Raw genomic sequence first — 23,460 nt, forward strand, 5'->3', positions numbered from 1 at the left:
TTTTTGTATGAAGTCAAACTTGGTAATCATAATATGTATATTGTAATAGAAATAGTTTTATCACAAATAAACAAGCACAGCGATCATCGATTTGTGAAAAAAATAACCTTCCAAGTTACACGTTATAGAGTATTTAAGTTGTTATAAAAAATGGCTCGTTAATTGAATATTATTATATACCTACCAGTGATGTAGTCATAAAAACATTTATAGAACCACGCCTAAATCACTGTTGCTATTACAAGTTTAATAACTGTATGGTAAATAGAGGGCACAAGAAAAATGTTTAGAGCCACTTGGTTATAAAATCGTGTGCTCGGTGATGATTGCATAACGATTAGAGTAGTAATTGTTTAAAGTAGAATGAAATGTCTAGATGTTAGTCGGTTAAATATCGAGTGTTTAGTATGGCTATTATAGTAGTCGGAGTGAGAAATGGTAAAAAAAATTCATAAATAATTTTCTGCTAAGAATTGGAGTATGCAAATAAAATGAATTACATTAATGCATTTCTTCTTATTTTAGCCTCATTCCAAACCAATAGTTTTGGCTAGCTAAACCTGCGTTCTCCACCATTCCATTGTAATTTGTTTTGTAATTCTACTAACCACTTACCTTTATAGGTAATTGTGTACAACGGTGTATTTACTTATTGTCCGTTTTTGAAGGAATTATTAAAAAAAAACATGCCCAATAAACGAACGTAGTTAATGGACTGAATAGAAATTGTAAATAAACTACTAAATATTTATTTATCATGATTGTTAAACCTACCCTTCGTGTAATATATCTGTAATTTATCATACAAGTAGTGCATCTATGAGCTTGTATCGTGTTGTTTGTTTAATCAATATCACAGTTCAGGGACATGGTGTGACAACGAGTATTCGATTAAACATAACTTACACGTAATACAAATGTAGTACTCTTACACATTTTATTTAATAAAATACAATTGTGTAATTCTTTTATGTAAAAAAAAATGAATTGCGAAAATAGTAAATCATCAAGTTCTAGACAGATAGTTCATTACGATGACCACAAAATCGACATGATTTGTGCAAGTTTAGAAAAAGGTAAGTATGCCAGATATTTAATTTAATACCAATAAGTACTAATTAGTACTTATAGTATATATTATTATATTTTTTATAATAAAATATAATATTGAAATACGAATGACTTCTTTTGAAAAGGTATACTCACTTAAACGTATTACTCATTCGAAGAGAAAAATATTCATTACTTATTTTTTGTTTTATGCTGGCTAAAGTTTCTTATATATGAATAAAAATAATCTCACTTTTGACGGAAAATTGCACTTATTTTTGAGTTACGACCAGTTATCATATTATTTATAATTATAGGTACAAGCCAGATATGGGTTTATTAATATTAAATTGTTTATCTAATGTTTTTCTAAGTTGAAGTTTTAGTCTCCTGGCTTTATACAAGAAATTATAATTCACAAGTAACTTAGAAGTTAGATCATAGTATGTTCTTATTATTATAATCTTTGAAAATAATTTGATTTTTATTCCTAGTATTACTTTTGGAGACATTTTAGTTATTTTACATTATTAAACAAAAAAAAAAAACAAGTTAATTAATTAACTTGTTTTAAAACATGTCTGTATTCTTGCCCCAAGGGTCGTCAATAATATAATAAAAATAAATAATATACCTACAAATTTTTATCTACTTTTTGTAAATTTTATAGTCTTCAATTTTTGAAACTTAAATGATAATGTAGATAATCGGAATACAAGACGGAGAAACAATAACTCAGGATAAAAAAAGATAGAAGCAGTATGTGCTGCTGTAATAGGCTCAGTCGTCTTTAAAATTGAGGAAGAAGATATTTATTTATACATTTTTAATTTTAGATTATTCTCTCTAATTTTCTAACTATTTAATCCTAAAACTGGAACTACAAAATACAAATTAAATTAAATTTCCATCTCGAATTTGGGGAATGGTGGTTTGGTGCTATTTTTGGATAGGAGCATGCCTAATAAATTTCATTAAAAATGTAACTCAAACATTTTTGATGAGTTGAAAGTAAAAAAAATTGTAAATTTGTTTAGTGTTTTTCTCGATTTTAATAGTGAAGAAGTAAGGTAAAGTCAAGAAAAACTAATACTTTCTCACCTTCGTATCGAAACTAAAATAAATTAGCTAATGGTGGTCACACATTGTGGTTTTTTTTTATGTGCTTGCCAGTTAGTATAGTACCTATATAGTTAAAGCATTCATTTAAAGTTCACTATACAAATTATTAGTAAATTGTTTTTTTAGAAATCGCAGCTTTGAAGAACGCCAAATATCAAGATAACCCGTTAATGGTCGTGCGTGATCACACATATTTTAAAGCAACTTTGCAAGAAACAAATACCCTATCTCTTCTTGAACTACCAGCACTGGCCTCTACTAAAAAACATTCATCGGACCCACCATGGTCTCAGGTTAACTTTTATGATTATTTCAACAGATTATACTCATTAGTTACCTATTACCTACACCACAAAACAACATTTTTACAGATGGATAATTTTAACTTATACTTAGTAAATACGTATTAATAAATAAATTTACTTTTTAATAAACAGACAGCTGACAGAACCATTAGGGTTGAAAAATAATATCGATTTTTTTTCATAGCCCTTGATGAGTCGATTTAGTTAGCCCTTGAGGTTAGTTAGATGCGATAATCTATACTCTTTACTCTTTAGCAACACTTCAGTTTTCACTGTGGGTTGGTAGTATTGTAGTGTATACTACTACCAATCTCTGTTAAGCTAAGAGATACTTAGAGGTCTTTTAGAAATTAGAGGTCTAGTAGAGGAAACGGTGTAGTGCAATTGGCGACGGCACTTGTAGTCTCGGAATACCGCGAGAAATGTTTGCAATGTGCCGGGGATCGAAACGATGGTTGTACTACGCGTCATAGCCAGCTGCATAACCACTTCCCCTGATATTGAAATTAAATGTATAGTATAAATTATTTTACAAATTTTTTCATTGACTCTTTAGTCTTAAGAATATTATGCGGGTGGATATTTTTTGTCGGTTAATAAGGTGTTTAAGAATTTCAAATAAATATAAAAATCGTTCATATAGGTATTAATTATTATTATTTCCTCTACCTATAGTTTATTAGTATTCACATGAAGTTGACACAATTGTCTAACTTTCAATAAATTCATTGTATCTAATTTATTACAGTTTTTACATTTTGTTAATTAGGAAATAGCAAACTGTTATAGTGTTATTTTAAACCTTGAAAATATAGAAAAATAGCATGCGTTTAATTTTAACTTTTAAGTGTTGTTTGTTTATAGAAAAGTAAACGATTTATTTATAAATACATCTTTTTTACTAAAACCGATTTCTATGTTAATAAAAATAAAAACCTATACCATATGTGTAATTTGAAATTCTAGAAAAAGGATTTTCTCAAGTACTCGTTGCCGGGCGCCACACAAACTTCGACTTCGTTTCAGAGAACACAACATACGCAAACAGCACCGATTTCTTTGACCGTAAGAGTATAAAATAAATTGACATTCACATTATAATTAGAGTCAGAAGTTTCAGAATTTACTTGATTTTACTAAATAGTCCAAAAAATAGATGGGAAACCTACAAATTATGTTTAAAAAATCTAAATTAAAAAATGTGTTATCCACAATTTAGCATATTTCGGGTTTTTTTTTTATATTTCCGCATATGTTCGCAATGTTTTCCATAATTGCATTTATTATATTTTTTGTATCTAAAATCAGTAACAAAATCATGACAACATTAAATACATTTTTTTTTTTTTTTTTGAAAAAATAGAAAGTATTTTATTATAACATAAATTAATACTATCAGAAAAATTAAAAGTTGATAATTATTTTGTTTATAATTTGTGTCATTTGTGTTTTTTAAAAAAAGTGTTCTTTTTTTTTAATTTATTAAAAATTAATTTTTACATATTAAATTAAGAACTTATATCGGTTGTTTTCAGCGCATAAACTTTTTACCCTGAATGTATTATTATATTAACTCCATGTGGTCACCTAAACTTTATCATTTTATTTTCTGTAAAAATGTGTCTAGGACAAGTCAAATTTCGCGTCTGTGTGGAACATACAAATAAACACACGCAGTACCAATCCACCGTTAGAAAAACCAAGTGCGTTCTAATTTTATTTTCTGCAGCTAGACTATTGTTAAGGGGAGCGCTAAATTGTATACAAATAAAGATTAAAACAAGAAGTCACTTTCTAAAAGTGTCCACTGAACCGATTAAATTTTGTTTTTTTGTTATAACTATAAAAATAAGTAAAACATCTTTTTTATAGGAGCTAAAAGGCCGATTTTTTATTACTGTTTTCAACATTTTAATATAAGCGATTACATTTTTACTATTTTATGGTATTTTCTAATAAATCTAACTAATTTTCTGATAGCTAAATACAAAATCGGCCGTTTAGCCCCCACAGAAAAAATACTATATACGTATAAAGCTTCACATAAAAAAAATAAAAATTTAATTTTGACTAACAGATATGGTGGAAAATGACTTCTACGAAAGTAATTTTTTTATCAAACTTTCGCCATAACTCGGAGAAATATAACTTTTAAGTTTTATAATTAGAAAATTGTTTTACATTAAAACTAGTCAGCATACTTAAAATGATTACTAGATAAATTGTTGTTGGTGTCTATCTTTTGCCCCTTAATTTATAGCGCTTTCCATTCTTCTTAACATCAATATTAGTATGTGGGCTACTGTGAGTATCACGGATATCTTTCACATGACTATACAAGCGTACCTGCCCTACGTGTTAAGAAAACACTTTTCTCACGTACTGATTGCTATGAGATGTCTCACATTGCGTGATTCTTTAGGTACCTCACGAGTCACCGGTGACGTTTTTTTTGTAAATATTAAACCTAATAGGTGTACGCAGTATGGTAGCTAACAAAGTTTATATGAAAGATACCCGCGTGTCTCAAGCTATCAATATACAATTAATTTTTATGATTTTTTTGTATATTATAGTCATTACCTTGTAATATAATAGAGATCAAATGTATTAATTAATATAGTAAAATATAGAACTTAACAGTTAACTTTAATATATTACCTGTACATAGAACGTTTCTTGCCATCATACAAAACACGAAAAATATTACATACATAATTTTAAATGTTACATGTTATTATTTATAGCATAGAAATTCAATTACAAAAAAATCTACAGTCAGTTAAAATTAATTTTTACTTAAATTGGATTTAACTGGTTACGAATTCCCGCCAAAGATCCCTACCATATAGTTGTATACATACAATTGGCTAAAAGTCAAAACCTAGCCAATTAAAAAACTAATATTTTACTCTACCTACTAGTAACTATAGCTTGATTCTTCTTCTTCTTCTTCTTCTGGCCTTCATAACTCTCCAAGAGTTTTTGCCGCCATCTATAGCTTGATTAATGATTATAATGGTCGGTTTGCTTTAGATATCCACTCAGACGTGCTCAGCAAAAAAATGTTCGTTTTCGAACGAATAGTTACTTCGAATTATTTTTCGGAAAAACAGATTGAATTCAAAACATTACATTCAAGTAAGTCTTTTAAGATTATTTGTCTAGGGTTTTAGTACAGTAATTACTGCATTACAGTTACCGATTCTACATCGTACCGTTACGTTTTGGAAGATATTTTACAATTTTCAACCAAAGAAACAGAAAATTGTTCAGTTACGTCATTTGTATGGAACACATTGAACGAAGTAAGTGTATCGGGCAAGCTTTAAATGATGTTATTTGTTGTGGAATTTTTCCCACAAGTCACAACATATCATAATAGGATAAAGGTTAAGGAATTAGTATTATAAAACGAACCTAAAATCTTTTTTAATACTTTGTCGAAAATAAATTTAACAGCACATATATTTTAATATTATTTAACCTCTTTTTCTTTCTTTTAAACAGGATATCTTAGCAGTTAGTTATGGTAAATGGAATGATGATGCCCGTGATGGCAATGACGACGTTAAGGGAATTGTATACTGTTGGTCGCTGAAAAATCCAGTAAACCCTGAGAGAAAATATAAATTCGACAAGCCTATAACCTGTTTGAATTTTTCGAAGACTGATGCTAACATACTCGTTGCCGGCAGCTACGATGGCTACATATTCGCTTTGGACATAACTCAAGAACGCTATCGTCCATTAACAATTAACGAGTAATGACATTGAATTAAAAAAAAACTTTTAACAGTCCAAAACTTGAATAAAATTAATTTGTAAACGATGGACCAACATTGATGCATTTATGATGACACACTTAGGCACATGTTGAGCACTTGTGTGTTTAACAAAACAAATTAAAGTAAAATAGAAGTAACTCAAATGAAAACTTTAAAATGCGTGGCTGGGTTAAATAAAAGATTATTAGGATTAGTTTAAGAAGTAGGTACTTATAAAAGCTCTTAATACTCAGTGATACTCTTGAGAGTATTATATGGGTACCGGTTATTTTTTTAATAGTCTTTACTACTCATAAATAAAAATTGTTCGAATTTCGAAGAGTAACGGTACCAGAATGGAACTGGATCGAAAAAAAGAGGTGGTGAGTAGGGATTTAGACGAAGAGGTAAACATAGATATGGATGAATTAATGAACACAAATAATGGTATGGATGTTTGTGTAGTAGATTGAAATGGCGACGATTCGAGATGTATGGAGAGTTAAAATTTGTATAGTCGTCTTCACTTGAAGGGTATTAAGTGATAAAAATATAGCATTTTATCCAAAATCAAAATTTCGACTTTAAAAAAGATTGTTTTGTCAACAAACATATACGTACTAAAATAGAATTTGGTTGGGAATGTTTAAAATAAGTCTTAATCTGTTTAAGTATGTATATATGTGTAATGAAGTACAAAATACCGTTAGTTAATTGTATCAACAATAATTAATGAGTAAAGATAGGTGGGATACTATATTTTAGTAAATAGTTAAGTAGATAAAATTTTAAAAAGAAAATATATTATATTTTTGATTGATAAAACTATATAGAAAACGTCAACGTAGTTAAATCTGTTTAATCAGGGTGCCGCAGCGTCTTAAAAAATTGTATAGAAGATATTAATGACACATTAGATACATATTATAATATTATATTGTTTAGATACGAGGGGAATATACAAAAAAAGTTCCGTTTATTTTATAAAATCAAGTTTTTATTAAAAAGTTATAAATTTACAGTGGTTTATTTTAAGTACATCTACTATTTTTTTTATGTAATCGCCACATAACTACCACTATACATTTTGAATATCTGGAAACGAGCTTCGAAATTACCTCCTTGTAGAAGCTTCCCGCCACCTCCTCTAACCAGTTGTTTACCGTCTCAATGACTCTTCCTTGGTAGTAAATTCCCCCTAAAGCCTCCTTTAACTTGGTAAATAAATGATTGTTCGAAGGGGATAGATCAAGACATGGTGAGTGGGACATCATAAGAACATGCATCATGTATAGTTTGTATACTTATCTCGACATTAGTTTATTTTTAAGCTTGCCAGTTGCCAAAATCAATTTATAAACAAATTTATAGAAGAAATCTCTTCACAAAAAAAAAAAATTATTATTATCTTTTGAAACTTCATCAATAAGAATAATTTATTGAACTGTTACAGAAAATACCTGAAAAACTTTCCAATATGCAGCATTGTTTCGTTAATGCAAAAAGGTTATAATAAGTCTGAAAAAGAATTTGTTTTGTCCGTTGACAGCAACGGTACTGTGCGCAAGTGGTCAATTACATTTGAATCAAATAAAATCGGTGATAATTCAAGATAAACTCTGTATGTACCACAGAGGTCAAGTATCACAAGTCCAAATTAAAAAAAACTAAGTTAGGTTCATAATCAAAATATTTATTTAATGATATTTTTAGAGGTATTTAAAGTTATGTCCAATTTTCCATAAATGCATAGATAGCAAGTGGTAAGCTAACGGAAGTCCTAAACTATAGTAGGAGTATTGTAACGTATGTCCATTATGATAGTTGTATTATTAAATTTGGTCTCCCCTGTAAAATTTGTTTTTTGTGACTTGCATTATTTGACCTCTGTGGTACAGAATTATTATATAATTTAAATCTATATTTTTAGTATAGACTCACATTAAACGGTAATTAGATAAGAAATTTTACTATTTACAAGGGAATTATTATTTTAGATCAAGTGTCGTTATTATATTGTGGCATTCGGAACGGCGGCAGCGCTATAGCAAGTAATGCGGTAGTCGCACAAAATATGTCTGGGACAATTTTGTCACTTCATCCGACAGACAGAACAATTTACTTCGTCGGAACCAAATTCGGGTTTATCGTCAAAGTAAGTACTCTATACTACACTCCAGCATATTTATAACAATTATAAATAAATAATTTACTTCTAGATATTTTCATTTGCTTATTAGTAAATTAACAACTCGATAGCTTACTATTATATTTATATTGGTTGGTACCTATATATTATTGACTATTCAAGTTCTGGTGTATATTTTTATACAAAAAACACCTCGATTCACTATTACTATTTTATTTAGAATATAACCAATTGATAATTTTGGTTGTTAATCGAAAAAACATGATCTACCTACCTATTCTTTAGTTTAAATTTATTACCTATCGTTTTTTAATTTTAAGTAACCGAATTATTACGTTTTTGATATAGTAATAATTTTTTCCTCACTTGGTAGTTCAGAGAATAGACTAAAATCAGATCTTTGACTTTTAAACTTATAACTTTTAACTTAAATAGTTATATTTAGGTTCTTATATTGCTTATGTATTCATCACAAGCTCAACTTTTTAGATAAATTTTCTTATTATTATATTAATCATTAAAAAAACAATTATTATTATTCTAAAATGAAGTACAAATTTGAGGCATGAGAAATGAGGTAAAACTAATTCCATTTTTTTAATGAAATGCTAATGTCAGTTTATATTATATTCCGAAGTCCACTGTAATACATATACTGGTTGTCGTTAATAAAGATTGGAGTGAGTTTTTCGGTTGCAGTTAAACTGTCAATATGCGTTATAAAAATTGAAAAATTTTCCATAGTTTACCGCTTTGCAATTTTCACGAGTAGGACCTTTGGTGCATTAATTTAATTTAACTTGCATAGTTTTGACAAAATTTAATTATGTAGATTTTTTAAATTTTAAACTATCGAAATAATTTGGGAAATAATTTTTAATTGTAAATAACATTAATATTTGATTCGTTAGTTGTATTAAAAAACAACTGATTAAAAAAATAATATTAAATTATTATGACTTTTGACGTCAAAGTTCTAAAGTTTCTCCAGTATGTTGACTAGAAACGATTTTAAGTAGAACACCATAGATAACTGCGACGACTATGATGACATTTTCATTGCTCACCATGGACCAGTGTATGGGATAAAATTTTCGCCGTTTTTCCCTAATATTTTCATGACGTACGGAGCAGACTGGCAGATCAATATTTGGACCGAAGACATAGAAAAGCCATTACTATCACTGTGCTACTTTGTATGTTAACGACGCGACGATACTAAAAGTCAGTGGCGCAAATAAGTCTTCAAGCGCCCTACATTGACAGTATATTGATAATTTGTATTAACACTAAAATTTGACCTTTTATCGAAAAAAACCCAATATACAGCCATATTTTATTTTAAGACATTTTTTTTGTTGAATTTTTATTTGGTTTTAAATCCTCTAAAGCAAGTCTTGTTTTGATAAAGTCTATGTCGACTTTAAAGTTATAAAAACTTAACCATTTTGTGATCTTTTTAGCGTGTTTTAATTAAAAATATACTTTAAATAGATTAAACTATAAAAAATTACAATAAGATACTACTTATTCTGTTTATTCTCATAAGTTATAATAATCCATATCAATAAAAATAATAATAAACCAATAAGTATTATTATTTTACTAGCGATATATGCAATTTTCATAAAATTTTCCCTTTAAATTATCTTTAAGCCAAAAATTAAGCTAATACAAATTTTTTTTAGCTAAGTAAACTATTCATTCGTAGGACCAATGGCGTATAAATGACCTTCAAGATTGATTACAGCAGTAGTTAAGTTTTTAGTTACCTATATTATATTGAAAATGAAGAATACCTCTGTGACTACTGACTAGCCAAAAAATAAATGGGAATTTTCTTTTTCTTTTTTACTAGACACTTTTTTTTTACCGACAAGTACCAATTTTTCATTGTGGAGCCGAAAAATAATTGAGCCAGCTAAGATAAGATATACCTGCTGACATGGAGCGTGTGTTACTCTCTGAGACTTTTTTTATTTGTGCCACTGCTATAAATACATTATTGTGATCCTTAAATTGTATTAATAATGCAAATTTAAATACAATATTTCAGAACGCAATCGAGGACGCCGATTGGTCGCCTATCAACTCAACAGTTATAGTTAGTGTTAGCCAGGCGGTCATTTGTATTTGGGATTTTGCAAGAAAAACTGTAGAACCTGTCATGACGTTTACTTGCGAAGTCGGTGTTCACTTTACTCTGGTTAAATTTTCCAAACGCGGCAATGTAAGACATGTCATTTGTAATAAGGCCTGCACAATGATGTCGGAGACCAGGGCAAAGTTGGTATTGTAGTTGGGGAGGCTATAGGTTTTTAGAAGTTATTATAACTGACAATAATAAAATTACATTCAAGTTTCAATGGTTTCAAAAGTTTTTATGCAAATCTATAGAAGATAAAATGTACTTATAGGTAAGGTTAATATTGCAAGGAAAACGAACACACAATTATTGTTATTTTTTATTGATTGACGTTTGTAAAATAATGAGGTACCTATAAATGCAGTTGAACGAGGCCCTAGTGCTTTGTTTTGTCTAAAATATATGTAAACGGATTTGTGTAATATAGTTTTAAAAAACAAAATTTGTTTGAAAATGTTGATTCTAAAAAATGTAATTTTTGGCCTAATATTAAACCAAAAGCCTAAATAGTACCAGTACTAAATTCTAATAGTCTATTACCTATTTATAAAATATTATCAACAATATATTATACCAAAATCATATGAAATCACAATATGAACAAATGTGTAATTAACAATAGCTTATTTTCTAAGTTGTACTATGGTCTATGAATATATTATTCTCAAAACCAAACATATTATTATTATGTTAAATTTTATTTATATTTTATTAGGTATTGGTTAAATTATTACTACAGGGTCCGGCAAAAAACCTTCCTTATTTAGAAATGGCACTGTGTGAGTTGTGGTGGTGGTACAACGGGGGAGGGGGTATCGATCGATAACTGTATACATGCCATTTCCTCTGACCTAACCTAAACCAGTTTTCTAGGAACTATGATGAGGCAGAAGTCTGGTTCCAGCAAGACGGAGCCACAACTCACACTTTGCGGCGTTCACTTTTAACTGTCGAGAAAGGCCATAGCTCTTCGTGTCATTTCCGGTGTAATGGCAGCCGCTGCCTGGGTGATTGCCGTCTTAAGTCTCCAAAGAAAAAAACCACAAGGGGATAAATCGAGTGACCTTGGCGGTCAGGTGATGTCTCCTTGCAAAGAGAGAAGATGTCTAGGAAACAACTCTCTCAAGATTGCTAGGGAGCGCCGCGAAGTGTGACCTGTGGCACTTTGTTGGAACCAGACTTCTTCCTCATCATGGTTCCTAGCAAAGTGGTTTAGGTTAGGTCAGAAGAAAATAGCATGTATTATGTATACAGCTATCGATACCCCTTCCACCGTTGTACCACCACCACAACTCACACAGTGCCATTTCTAAATAAGGGAGTTTTTTTTGCCGGACCCTGTATAATTTTGTAATTTAATTTTCCATAACTCCGCCGCTAAATAAGCCGTTGGGTTTAAATAATACAATTATATTTGTATTCTAGAATATTCTAACTGGTGATTTGAATGGGCAGATAAGGTGCTTTCACATCAAGAGTATGCCAGCTCCGCCGTTTCTTCAAGTACCTAATAATATTATTTTTTTTAAATTACGAAGTTTACAGTTAAACACTTATCTATTGTAGTTTGTACTTATTATTTCAGAGAAATTCAATCTTAACTGCTCTAAAAAATGTGATGTCAAATCCAGAAATGGCGCGAATTTGTAAAAAAATATAAAATACAAAGGTATATTATTAGCATACAGAGGTATACCTAAGTATAATGCTCAAATGAAACGTCTATTATGTAAAATATTACTCGTTTTATTGGTTTACCTTTATTAAAACGCAATTAATTTAAAAAAAATTGTTGTTATATTATGCTCCCCAACAGAAAGCTTTACGTATGTGTAGGTATGTATGTATATGTATATGCAATATGCATAAACGTATATATATATATCAATGTAAAGTAATTATTATGTATAGAGTGAAAGGGAGAGGAAAAAAAAGAGAGATATAAAATTAGTTGACATGTTTATTTTTTTTTTTTGAAATGGCTACTAGATCAATTTCTATCAACTATTGCTTGCCCTTGTCCCTTAATAAATGCCCCTCCCCATTAAAGTCAAAAAGTGAGGCGTATAATTATATGATATTTTTTTCCCACCCACAATTATCATCCATAACTTTGTTTTTTTCTCGTTTTATCTGATAATATTAATTTATAATTTTCTATTATAAAAAAAAACATACTTTACATTGTCATTATTGGTAACTGTCAGCTAATCAAAAATTCAAATAACGCAAAATAGGTTATTTTATTTAAATATCACACAAAGATGTCTTTGAAATAATATATATCTTAATAAAAAAAATATATCCGACAGAGAAAAAAATGTACCCAATGAATTTAAATGTAATTTACATTATTTTTTCTACTTATTTTAGCTAATAAATGGCAATTAAAATCTAAAATTTAGTGTAATGTTCTCGACGAGGTGGGAGAAGGACTGTAATACTATTATTTCTACCCACATACTTTGTCTTTAACTTAAAAAGTGAATAACACAAACATTATTTATTCCATTACAATCCAGTGTTTGGTTTCACTATGTAAATTATTGTTCTACACTTAATGGGTGAATTATATATGTAGATAGGTTAAAATTTGACTCCTAAAAGTTATCTTCAACAATTATCCTTTTAAATGATACCTATTATAAAATTGTTTTGTTTTAAATTACTATAGTAATTTTAGTTCAACTTACGAATATAACCTGCTCTATTTGCCAAAACAAACCGAAATATTTTTCATGTATTAAAATCACTAACTGCACTGTCAGTAGTAGTAGAATAGACATAAATTGGTTAAATTTCTTAGCATGTCATATGACATATACCCGAAAATGTTTTTAACATAAATAAAAAAACATTTAATTTTGTAAAAAAAGAGCACATTTGAAAAAAAATGGTTTTTATACTTTTTTAGGTAGGTAATAGAAAATTAAATAAAAATAAGAATTGTACTGCAAGAAAAAAGCCAATTGGGTTTGGGGTGTCTAAATCACATATTCGAAAGGCTAATGCCCTCTTAGGCCACCTCTAAGTCCGTCTATGGTGGGTTAAGCTTTTATAGAGTTTTTTTTTTTTATTATTGAAATATCAGCATAAACTATTTATTTCTACAATTACGGATTAAATTCAATTATGTAGCTTAAAATTAATATATACAAACTAGACGGCATTTACAACAATGGCAAGCAACTTAAAATTAATTATATACAGCGATTATAAGGCAAGGCCGGACTCATCAATGAAAAGGAGAACAGATTTAAATTTTAATGATGGAAATGACTGAGGAGTTAAGAATGGAATAAATGTCAAAGGGATTGATATTATAGGAGGAAAGGTGATGATGAGAGGAATACGAAGTAGGGAAATAGCAGGACACCATAGAAGATGGGGGAAGTCGCATGGAAATTCATCGTCGTGACGAGGGCAGAATGGGAAATCGTTAAGGGAGAGTTTAAAAGCGTGATATGGGAGCAGGTTATGGCCGGATCTTAAGCGGGAGAAAGATATTATTTCTCTCCTAGATAGAGGGAGGTAATAAAACCACAGGAGTTAGTTGGGCGTGGAAGTGATTGTTTTATAAAATTGGGCATAGCTGGGGGGTGAGTTCTTCCATAGTATGGACCGGGAGACAACAATCGAGTCTACTTTTGTAGCGTTATGTGCCTTAATTATATAACCAATAGATATTTGACGATGTTTAGACGCTTAAATCCGGGAAATACAAAATATTTACACGTAAATAGGTACACCCTTTTAAGTGCAAATTATTCGCCAATCCAAAAAACGCTAATACAACCTATCGTTTAAAACCTTGAAGGGTCTAACTATAACGAATTAAACGAAGTAATCCTTTTAACCAAATAACATGCACCATAGTTGTATTAACGACTAACGTGGGAAAAATTTAAATGCAGTTTCTACTTTTTAATCGATTGTTTTGTTATCATTAGTCAATTGGACCAAATTATGTTAACACTGTGACCATTCGTTATCTATGAAAACAGTAGTCACTAAACTTTATTAACATTTATTATTTAACAGAAACTTTAATTTGAAAATCGGAATTTAAGTTATAGTTATTGGTAATTTTATTAGGCCGTAACTTGTATGTATACATAGAATGGTACTTTCACAATACAATAATCATAAAAATTAGAGACGTTAAAATATAACTCGAGTTTAAATCTTGTCTTATAAAGAAGAAGACTGATTTTCATAAATTAAATGTAGTTTTATATAACTATCTACTAGTTCAATAATAGAAGTATTATTAAAATAATCTTAATTAAGTACTTTTAGCGTGTTTGATCAAACAAGAAGACGATTTCTGATTGCCATCTAGTAAGTCTATTGAATTAAAAATTCAATTATTTTCTTTAAAAATATTTTTCTATATGATTTTATTTCATGATTTGTGTGGCGTAGTACACAAACCGTATTATTACACTATTTTATTGATGATCTAGAATAGATTTGAAGAACTGTGCAACAGATACAATTTTAACAGTTTGATTTCTCCAATATACTGCAGAATTATTATTGTTGACTCAATATTATTGTGCGGGTTGGGATTAAACATAAATCTTAGTCACACAAAATAAGATTGCACTAGAATTTCAAACAATGTTTTTTAATTCAATTATTTTAACTTTAATAATGTTTCTTAATTTTTTAGTCTTAAAATTTTAATATTTTCGATTCTTGTTAAGATATATTTTTAACTCTATTTGATATGTAAAATAGATTTGTCAAAATACAGTTGAAATAGAGTTAAACTTTCTCATCTTGGATCAGAACAATATTTTTTTTGCCTGTTGTGTTAATAATTTATTAACTAGAAAATAGAGAATAGTCCCGCCAGGCTAACCTCACACAATTAAATCAAACGCTAACAAAACCTCAACTTGTGCTTTTTATTTAGGTTAGATATATCAAAATTTTAAATTAAGCACTAGGCCAAGTGGTGGCTTCGTTTGCATTGTATAAAAATCAATTGTGTAACATCAACTGTCAATCATCTTGGAGGTCATTTTGTGGGCAAATAACCTATTGTTAAAATAATTTAGTAATTTTTTTTATACAAGACATACATGATATACTATAAGGATATAATAATATCTTAAAGTGTAAATATTCCATTACCCCCACTTCTGAACAGTTATTGTACATCGTTGTGAGACACTAGTATGTACATAGATTGGCTGTTGTCCTTCAACCAATCTAAGATGCTGTAATTTTGTCTTAATCATTTGTAGTTCATATTCAGCTTTAACCAAAACTACAATAGTATATAGTATAAGCATATCAATACTTTTTTTTTTTTTTAGGCAGTCATGGCACAAGGACCAGCATTGATTTGTAAATTATTGGCTTCTTCTGTATCAGTGGCTCATAAAGCTGGTAAAATTATCCGAGATGTAATGTTGAAGGGTGATTTGGGTATAATTGATAAGGTAATGCTAATGCTTTAAATATTTTGATAGGAAATCATACATATATGTAAACTAAAATTATTATTTATACTCAAATTGTTTTTTCAGGGAGAAAACGATCTTCAAACTGAAGCTGATAGGTCAGCTCAAAGGTGCATTGTAGCTTCTTTTAAGAATCTTTACCCAAATATTAAAGTAGTCGCAGAAGAAGTAGACAAACATAGTTTGAACTTAGATGTTCCTGAAGACTGGTTAATTACTGAACTTGATTCAAACATTTTGAACTTGGAATGTCCACAAAATTTAAGCGAAATTAAAGAGGATCAAGTATGTTTTATTAAATATTGTTGATTAAAGTTTAACAAATGCTCTTTAATTTAAAAAAAAAAATAGAAAATTTCATTTATACCTACAACGTCAAACAATAACGCGAGAACTTGGATGTTATTCCAAGAAACTCCCCTCCTTAAAATGCACTAATATTGATGCTTGTCAAGTTGATCCTTCATGTTAATTTTATCTTTAAATAAATATGTATAAGCACATGTGTTTATACACTAACACAATATGTGAAAAACACTTTCACTGAACATTAGTACACTACAATAATAATTTAAAATTATAATAAAATGATTTCCTTTTTTTAAGGTAATTATAAACTAATACATTTATTTTATTTTATAAATTTTAGATAACTATTTGGGTTGATCCATTAGACGGAACATCAGAATTCGCTAAAGGTAAACTTTTTTTAGTATTTTTTGTAAATTGATAATATTATAATGTTTTTTTTAGGTTTGGTGGATCATGTAACTATTTTAATTGGAGTTTGTGTGGACGATGACGCAGTAGCTGGTGTTATCTACCAACCATTTTGGCAAAACAAAGGTCGGGCATTATGGGGATTGGTTGGCTATGGAATTGGTGGTTTTGAAGTAAAAGAACCACCTACTGATAGAAAAGTGTATGTGACTACTAGAAGTCATTATGATAAAGCCATAGAAACTTTTATAGATGGTTTAAAACCTTGTGATATCATAAGAGTAGGAGGAGCTGGCAATAAGGTATACAAAATATACAATTTTAACCTTATTCTATACATTAATAACTGACGTAACAATTTTTAGGTTCTTTATATTTTGGAAGGAAAAGCTCATGCATATGTTTATCCTCGTGCTGGATGTAAACGATGGGACACAGCAGGACCAGAAGCTGTGTTAAAAGCAGCAGGTGGTGAATTAACAGATGCGCATGGTAACAAATATAGTTATAGTAAAGAGAATGAAAAAGATCCTTTAAATAAATATGGAGTTTTTGCAACGTCTCCAAAATTTAATCATACAGAGTTTATGAAACTGATTAGTGAGATTCAGTCTAAACTCGAATAAAGTATTAATTTAACAAATAAATATACATAAAAATTGTATTTATAATACATAAATTTACCAAATTGTAATTTGCTACTTATTAAACAGGTGACAATTTGTTTATAGATACCATGTTTATTTCTATAACTTTGTATGCGTAAATAAAACAGTAATGCTTGTATAAACTTATGGTTTTTTTAACATACAAAGCATAACATTTTTAAAAAATTCAATACTTAGTAATACATTTTTTATTTTAACTTTAAACATTTATTACATGCATGCAATTATTGATTTAATTTGTTCTAATGATAATACCATTGATTGTAAATTTAAACTCATTAATATTATATATTGTTTTGTATCCATTAAATTAATAAAATAGAATCTATGATAATGATGTGGAGTTTTGCAATAATTTCTAATTTGCCTCTTAGGCGTTGAACTGTTATGCAATTCTTTCCTCTTGACCATTTTACATGATAGCACTATCGTTTGACATCACAGAATTCCCTAAAGCCACATAATAAGATACACGAGTGAATAAGATATCTGCAAGGTCATCCTGGAACTTATTGGGCCTACAAAAAAATTGCATTGAAAATTTGTTTTTTTTTCTTAGCATTCCTAGGTATTGCGTTAGTCATACCCTAGAGTATCAAGCAATTGTTTAATAAGTTTATATTCTGTATGTAGATGCATGTTCATACTTCATTAACCTAGCCGCCATAGGTTATAATTTGAAAAACTAAAATTTCTTATTGATATTATTAATGACTTAATAAAAACGGATGTTACCAAATAAAACTTGAAAGTTTTAGATATGTCAATTGCAGATAACTTTTACCTACATTAGTTACTATATCAAGTATACAACAGACATTAGCCATAAGTTGAACTCCAAAGGAGGCAGAATATGTTGTTGCACAACCTAGTCGCATAAGAGGTCACCTGGCCCAGGTATTTATTACAATATAAAAGCCTAAATACGTTCAGTCGATTGTAGGGCTTATTAAGTGCCGATTATAAAGGCCTATGATTTTAACAATGGAATCCTTTGTGACGAGTATGTAAAAACAGAAAAGGTAATTAAACTTAAGTCCTCACTAATAAGTATTGTCAATGCCATTTTTATATTTGGACAATAATCACTTCTAAACACACAACTCATATTTAATTTTAAATTTGTAAAAAAAAAAATTTATTTTCTCCAAAACTAACTGCAGTAAATGGATAAAATCCTTTTCAAAAATATTCTCTGGAAAAGCATTAGTGTTGTGAATACATTTATATTAATTGTATAACCAACAATAATACTATTAAAAGTATTGATCAATAATTTAATAATATTGTAAAAAATAATCGGGGAATGAATGTAGGCAAATATTTACAATTTAAATAACAAAAAAAAAATTAAGTTCTATTGAATTTTCCCCAAATGTGTAACATGAAAACTGATGCAATAAACAATAATGACATGACTAATACAGGTACTGGACCCCTGAAACAAAAAAATAAATAAACAAATTATAATTATATCAAAATAAAAGATGTTACAGTAATAAACAAATACAAAACGCTACATGAAATAATACTAATTAATATTAGAAATGTGTAAATAATTAAATAACATTTGTTATTAACAATAACATTAGTAAAATTGTAATTAAGCTGTGTTTTATTCTTATTTATTGTTACTTCATTATGTACACAAAAAACCAATGAATGTGTCTTACACTTTAATTCCAGGAGAATCATCCGTATAAAAACGCCACATACCACCACTGCTGGTACCAGTGTTGCGGTTTCTAACAGATGTAGTGGGTGCAGTAGTTTTCCTGTAATGACATTTTAATTATAAAACAATGAAATAATTACAAATATCAATAAATATATAACAATTGTTTTACCTTTGTCTAAGGACATTTCCTGCTGTTCTGGAAGCACCAGGTTTGGTTGGAGATCGTGGTCCACCGGTAGTTGATTGCATTGCACTTGGAGGAACAGGCTATATAAAATTTACACAAATATTTAACATGATATTAAATAACAATCGATGATTATAAATAAATAATAAAAAAAGTTTTATTATTGCATTGTAATAATTAAATACAAATTTTCTTTTTTTTTAGTGTATTTTTGTTGGACAGTAATAGAACAATATACCTTGTCTCGTGATTAGTATTATTAGTGCTTAAGAATTAATAATTGTCTCTATGCCATAAGAACAGTACTGTTAGAGAGACAATCAGTTTTTAATATCTATTTTACCTAAGTTTCTTTCTAAACCATGTCCGTCGAGAGAACATGCTGCAACCCAACAAAACTTAGGCGTTCTGCACTTCCCTGTGTGGCACTTAGTGTGATTAGCGTTACCCCAAGAATGCCCTACCTGCCAATGGCCGTGTATGGTCAAAATTGGCCATTGCCAATCGGTCACTTTTAGAACAATTAAGGTTTTTTGGACGAGGTAACAAGTCCTTGGTCTCCAGTCTAAATGCATAAAACCAGCATGTTATCTCAGCGGACAGGATATAAGTAATTTAGTTTAGAGATAATATAACAGTTATTATACCCCTTAACTAAATTGATGTTACATAAAAACTACTGTTTGAAAAAATGGGACCAATTAAAAAATGTTTTTTTCAAACAATTTAAAATTACCTTTTAATGGTTAAAGTATATTTGAGTAATTATACTATTAAAACAAAATTAAAATGTAATTAAAATTAAACAACATCAGTGTTAATACTATTTCCAAACAAGTAGTATAATATAAAATAATGTAGATAGCATGAAACTTTTTTAGTTTATAGTGTTAGCTTACTTTGAGCAAAAACTTGTTAGAGCTTACAGGACCATAAGAAAGGTAAAATATATTGGGTAATCAATTAATACTAGGTACAACCCAAATGATAACTGTTTAAGATCCGATATGACCAATATTATCATAATATCATATTTATTATTAGAAAATAATACTGTGGCGTGGTTTTGAGAGAAATGTATTAATATACCAATGAAAAATACTCTCAATAGTATTTCAATAACCAAATAATAACAATAATCGCCGTTTAATGGGTTTTACAATAAAATGCTACTTTATTGACATATGTAAAAAGTAAAGCACTATGTCTAGAGTAAATACAAAAAATAACATTTTTAATTGCTGAGCGTCATTAATATTTCTGTATTTTACGATTTCTAATTTATTATAATTAGCAAGTACACTGTAGTCACACCAACAAGCAGAAGAATAGAATATTGCAAGTACAACGTTATTGATTTATAATTTTATAGATTACATAGATGTAAAGAATTACATATACATCGGGAGAAGTTAGAACTGTAAAAGAATCGTAATTCTAATTGTCAATTTTTGTTTACTCGTCACGGACTGGCATAGAATATAAACAAATGAGTTACACAAGCGGTTGATTTTAATGTACAACAAAATTCTTACCATTTCGATTAGTTTCCTTTGTCGGGCAACGAAAAAATGGCCTTAATAATCGTTGAACTTGGAGAGAATCGACTAGAACTTGAAAATGCCACACAGACACAGCAGTCAGGACTCCGTCTGGGCTTCTAAGTGGAACGATTGTACACTGTACGTGTACGGTGTATTTCCAGAAGACGAACGCTGGCTACACGTTGTGGTGACTCGGTAAATGGTCGTATGATAAGCGAGACGTGGAACAACTAATAACCAATAGCCGACGTGTCACGTGATGAGGCAGGTTCGTGGTAACCACAATGTTCTACCACGGTTAAGGCGCCGATAAGACGTTAGCAGCTAGATTATGATAATGATAGCACCACTTGGAAATTAGCATTTTTATAACGTTTTTATTTATGAACTCACTATCTTGTTTATTTTTTATTTTAACCAAAAATCGGAAATCCAATCCAATACACAATAGATTAATATAGACAATATCTAATGACTAATACTATAAATTAGAGAGAAACAACCGTATTAAAATAAATAAAAAAAAAAAAGATTAATATGAATGAAAAAAAAAACGCTAAGTTGCTCGTTGTATGAAATGCTTTAGTGACATAACATACTGTTCAGTTCAGTGCCCAAACATATAAAATAATAATAATTCTTAACAAAAAGATGAAAAAAAAATTAAAGTAACAATAGAAATGATAGGAATGTAAATGGTAATCGATGATACCCAAAGTACCTATCTTTCACTAGCGAAAGACAAATTGTAATTTAATCCTGTTTTGGAATACACTGTTTTCTAAAAAAGTCGACCACAAAAGATGGAGCTGTTCCAAAGGACTTAAACCATAACCATAGACGTATCCTTGTATCTAATCTTATAGTTTTGTTGTAAAAACTAAAAATGGTATTTTTGGAAGGTAAATTGAGCGTTTTTCTTCGTTAACAGCCACGTCATGTGTTACTTCATTTGTTTTCATGTTATGGTGATCGAGAACACGTTCCTTACGGCCTTACCCAAACGCCGATCAATAATTATAATACCAGTCAACGTGTTTCTTGAGACAGTGTTAATGAACTTCTACAAATACTTCCAATATTTTTTTTTCTTACGTTACTACTTAATAGCACCTAGAGTGGGCACTTTGTGATGACTGGTAAGCCATATTCGTCAAATACTCTGTTTTAGGGCAAGAGGCACGAAAATGGGAATATTTCAGTGAGTTGATTCGCAGATTTTTTGATGTCTCGACAAATAATTTTGTCAATGTTTTCTAAGAAAACTAATTCCAAAATATTTAACATTATTTATTGTCTTAATAATAATATTTTTTCTCCATGAATCTATTTTTCTATTCACTGTCGTTTGCAATTACTCTAACTTTTTAAAAGTTCATCGCCACACATCGGAGTATTTGTATAAAAAGTCGGACATTTTTTTTTTTTTTCAATAGTAGAACAATAACAAAATAAGTAGTTAAAAAAGATGTATTTCAATATTTTTTAAGTTTACAAATTGAAAAAATGTCGGAAAAAAAATTTTAATTCTACAAAAAAAAATTTGTGGTATGACGGATTTGAACCAGATATGGCATGACTAAGCGTAAACAACGATGCGCTGCGCTATACTAATCTACTACTCTGTCTCCAAGTAAAATACACCGGTTTCGCGCATCGCGACTGACGGCCACGGAAGCTCGTTGCCCGATTTCCCCCCACTATGCGGCGAAATCGACAGCCGACGTAAACCGAATAGCCGACAACTTCCGACGGCAATACGAAACCGGTAGCATATCGAGTACAAATAATAAATAGAAAAATAATAAAACTATCGGCGTCGGCCTGCATACGCCATACATTGACAATGCGGTGCACATAAAAGTACAAATATGAAGTTTCATAATTTATTTTTTCATTAAAAGGTATTTAAAAAAATTGTATAATTGTATATTATCTACTTATAGTATGTCAAAGGATGTATTGTTGTCAACTTTAAATAATTAGAAATGTTTTAAAATAGATCTTCCACTGTTACTAGATATTAACTATTTTCGAATTTTTGGACGTCTACTTAAATTGTTTGACTTTGAAATGACATAAAATAAAATGGCGGAAAGATGCGGACAATTTTTTATTTTAATTTGTTTAAGGAGAGTCTTAATTAAGCATTGGTTAACAAAAAGTTGCCTGACTAGGTCTGAAAGGTAAACAAAATTACCTTTATTCTTAAAAAATAGTGCTAATATACGTGTAAATGAATGTTTGACAACTCGTTAATTAGGTAGTAAAATAATAAAAAATCATATAAATGTAAAGAACATACCTTCCTTTTCCATTTCTACAATTTTCAATAGTTAAAATAAATTATGACCAAAAAAAGAGCAAATGTACAGAGCAGAGAACGAAATAATTGGATTCTCACATGACTAAGTTTAGATTTAATTTATGAGAAGTGGGATAGAATGGTACTGTTTTTATTAGTCTAGCTTGATAAAACGATTAGTACCCAAGCTACAAGAAAAATATATTTTTTGTGGATTTCTGTTAATTTAGTTATTTTGACTTTTGTCCGACTTATTCATACAAATACTCCTATGTGTACTATTTACCATTATTCCTAGGTAAACATATTTCCTTTAATTTATATCCATGAAAAAATTGATTAGTA

General features: G+C 29.3%; 3 protein-coding genes across 3 annotated transcripts; 2 read left to right on the forward strand and 1 right to left on the reverse strand.

Moving 5' to 3' along the window:
* The first annotated feature begins 965 nt into the window (after nt 1-965).
* Nucleotides 966-12,199, forward strand: LOC126844787 (dynein axonemal intermediate chain 4-like). Its single transcript, XM_050583199.1, has 13 exons — nt 966-1,076; nt 2,299-2,465; nt 3,444-3,542; nt 4,105-4,180; nt 5,514-5,618; nt 5,676-5,785; nt 5,988-6,241; nt 7,698-7,843; nt 8,242-8,399; nt 9,413-9,589; nt 10,450-10,623; nt 11,965-12,042; nt 12,125-12,199. Exons 1-13 carry the CDS (start codon nt 983-985, stop codon nt 12,197-12,199), a joined length of 1,713 nt encoding a protein of 570 aa, XP_050439156.1. The 5' UTR covers nt 966-982.
* A 2,370-nt stretch (nt 12,200-14,569) lies between these two features.
* On the forward strand, nt 14,570-18,771 carry LOC126844536 (3'(2'),5'-bisphosphate nucleotidase 1). The gene is made up of 6 exons (XM_050582808.1): nt 14,570-14,880; nt 15,867-15,992; nt 16,080-16,298; nt 16,663-16,711; nt 16,767-17,035; nt 17,099-18,771. The coding sequence occupies exons 2-6, from the start codon at nt 15,873-15,875 to the stop codon at nt 17,357-17,359; spliced, it is 918 nt and encodes a 305-aa protein (XP_050438765.1). The 5' UTR covers nt 14,570-14,880; nt 15,867-15,872; the 3' UTR covers nt 17,360-18,771.
* Nucleotides 18,449-20,995, reverse strand: LOC126844537 (protein transport protein Sec61 subunit beta). Its single transcript, XM_050582809.1, has 4 exons — nt 20,802-20,995; nt 19,249-19,346; nt 19,075-19,176; nt 18,449-18,839 (listed from the first exon to the last, which is right to left on the reverse strand). The coding sequence occupies exons 1-4, from the start codon at nt 20,802-20,804 to the stop codon at nt 18,752-18,754; spliced, it is 291 nt and encodes a 96-aa protein (XP_050438766.1). The 5' UTR covers nt 20,805-20,995; the 3' UTR covers nt 18,449-18,751.
* Nucleotides 20,996-23,460: the final 2,465 nt, after the last annotated feature.

The sequence above is a fragment of the Adelges cooleyi genome, unplaced genomic scaffold, assembly GCF_023614345.1.
Source record: "Adelges cooleyi isolate 19-005CV unplaced genomic scaffold, UGA_ACOO_1.1 ACOO_flye_CR_arks_rails_tigmint_CR_PRNA_651, whole genome shotgun sequence".
Lineage (NCBI taxonomy): Eukaryota > Metazoa > Arthropoda > Insecta > Hemiptera > Adelgidae > Adelges > Adelges cooleyi.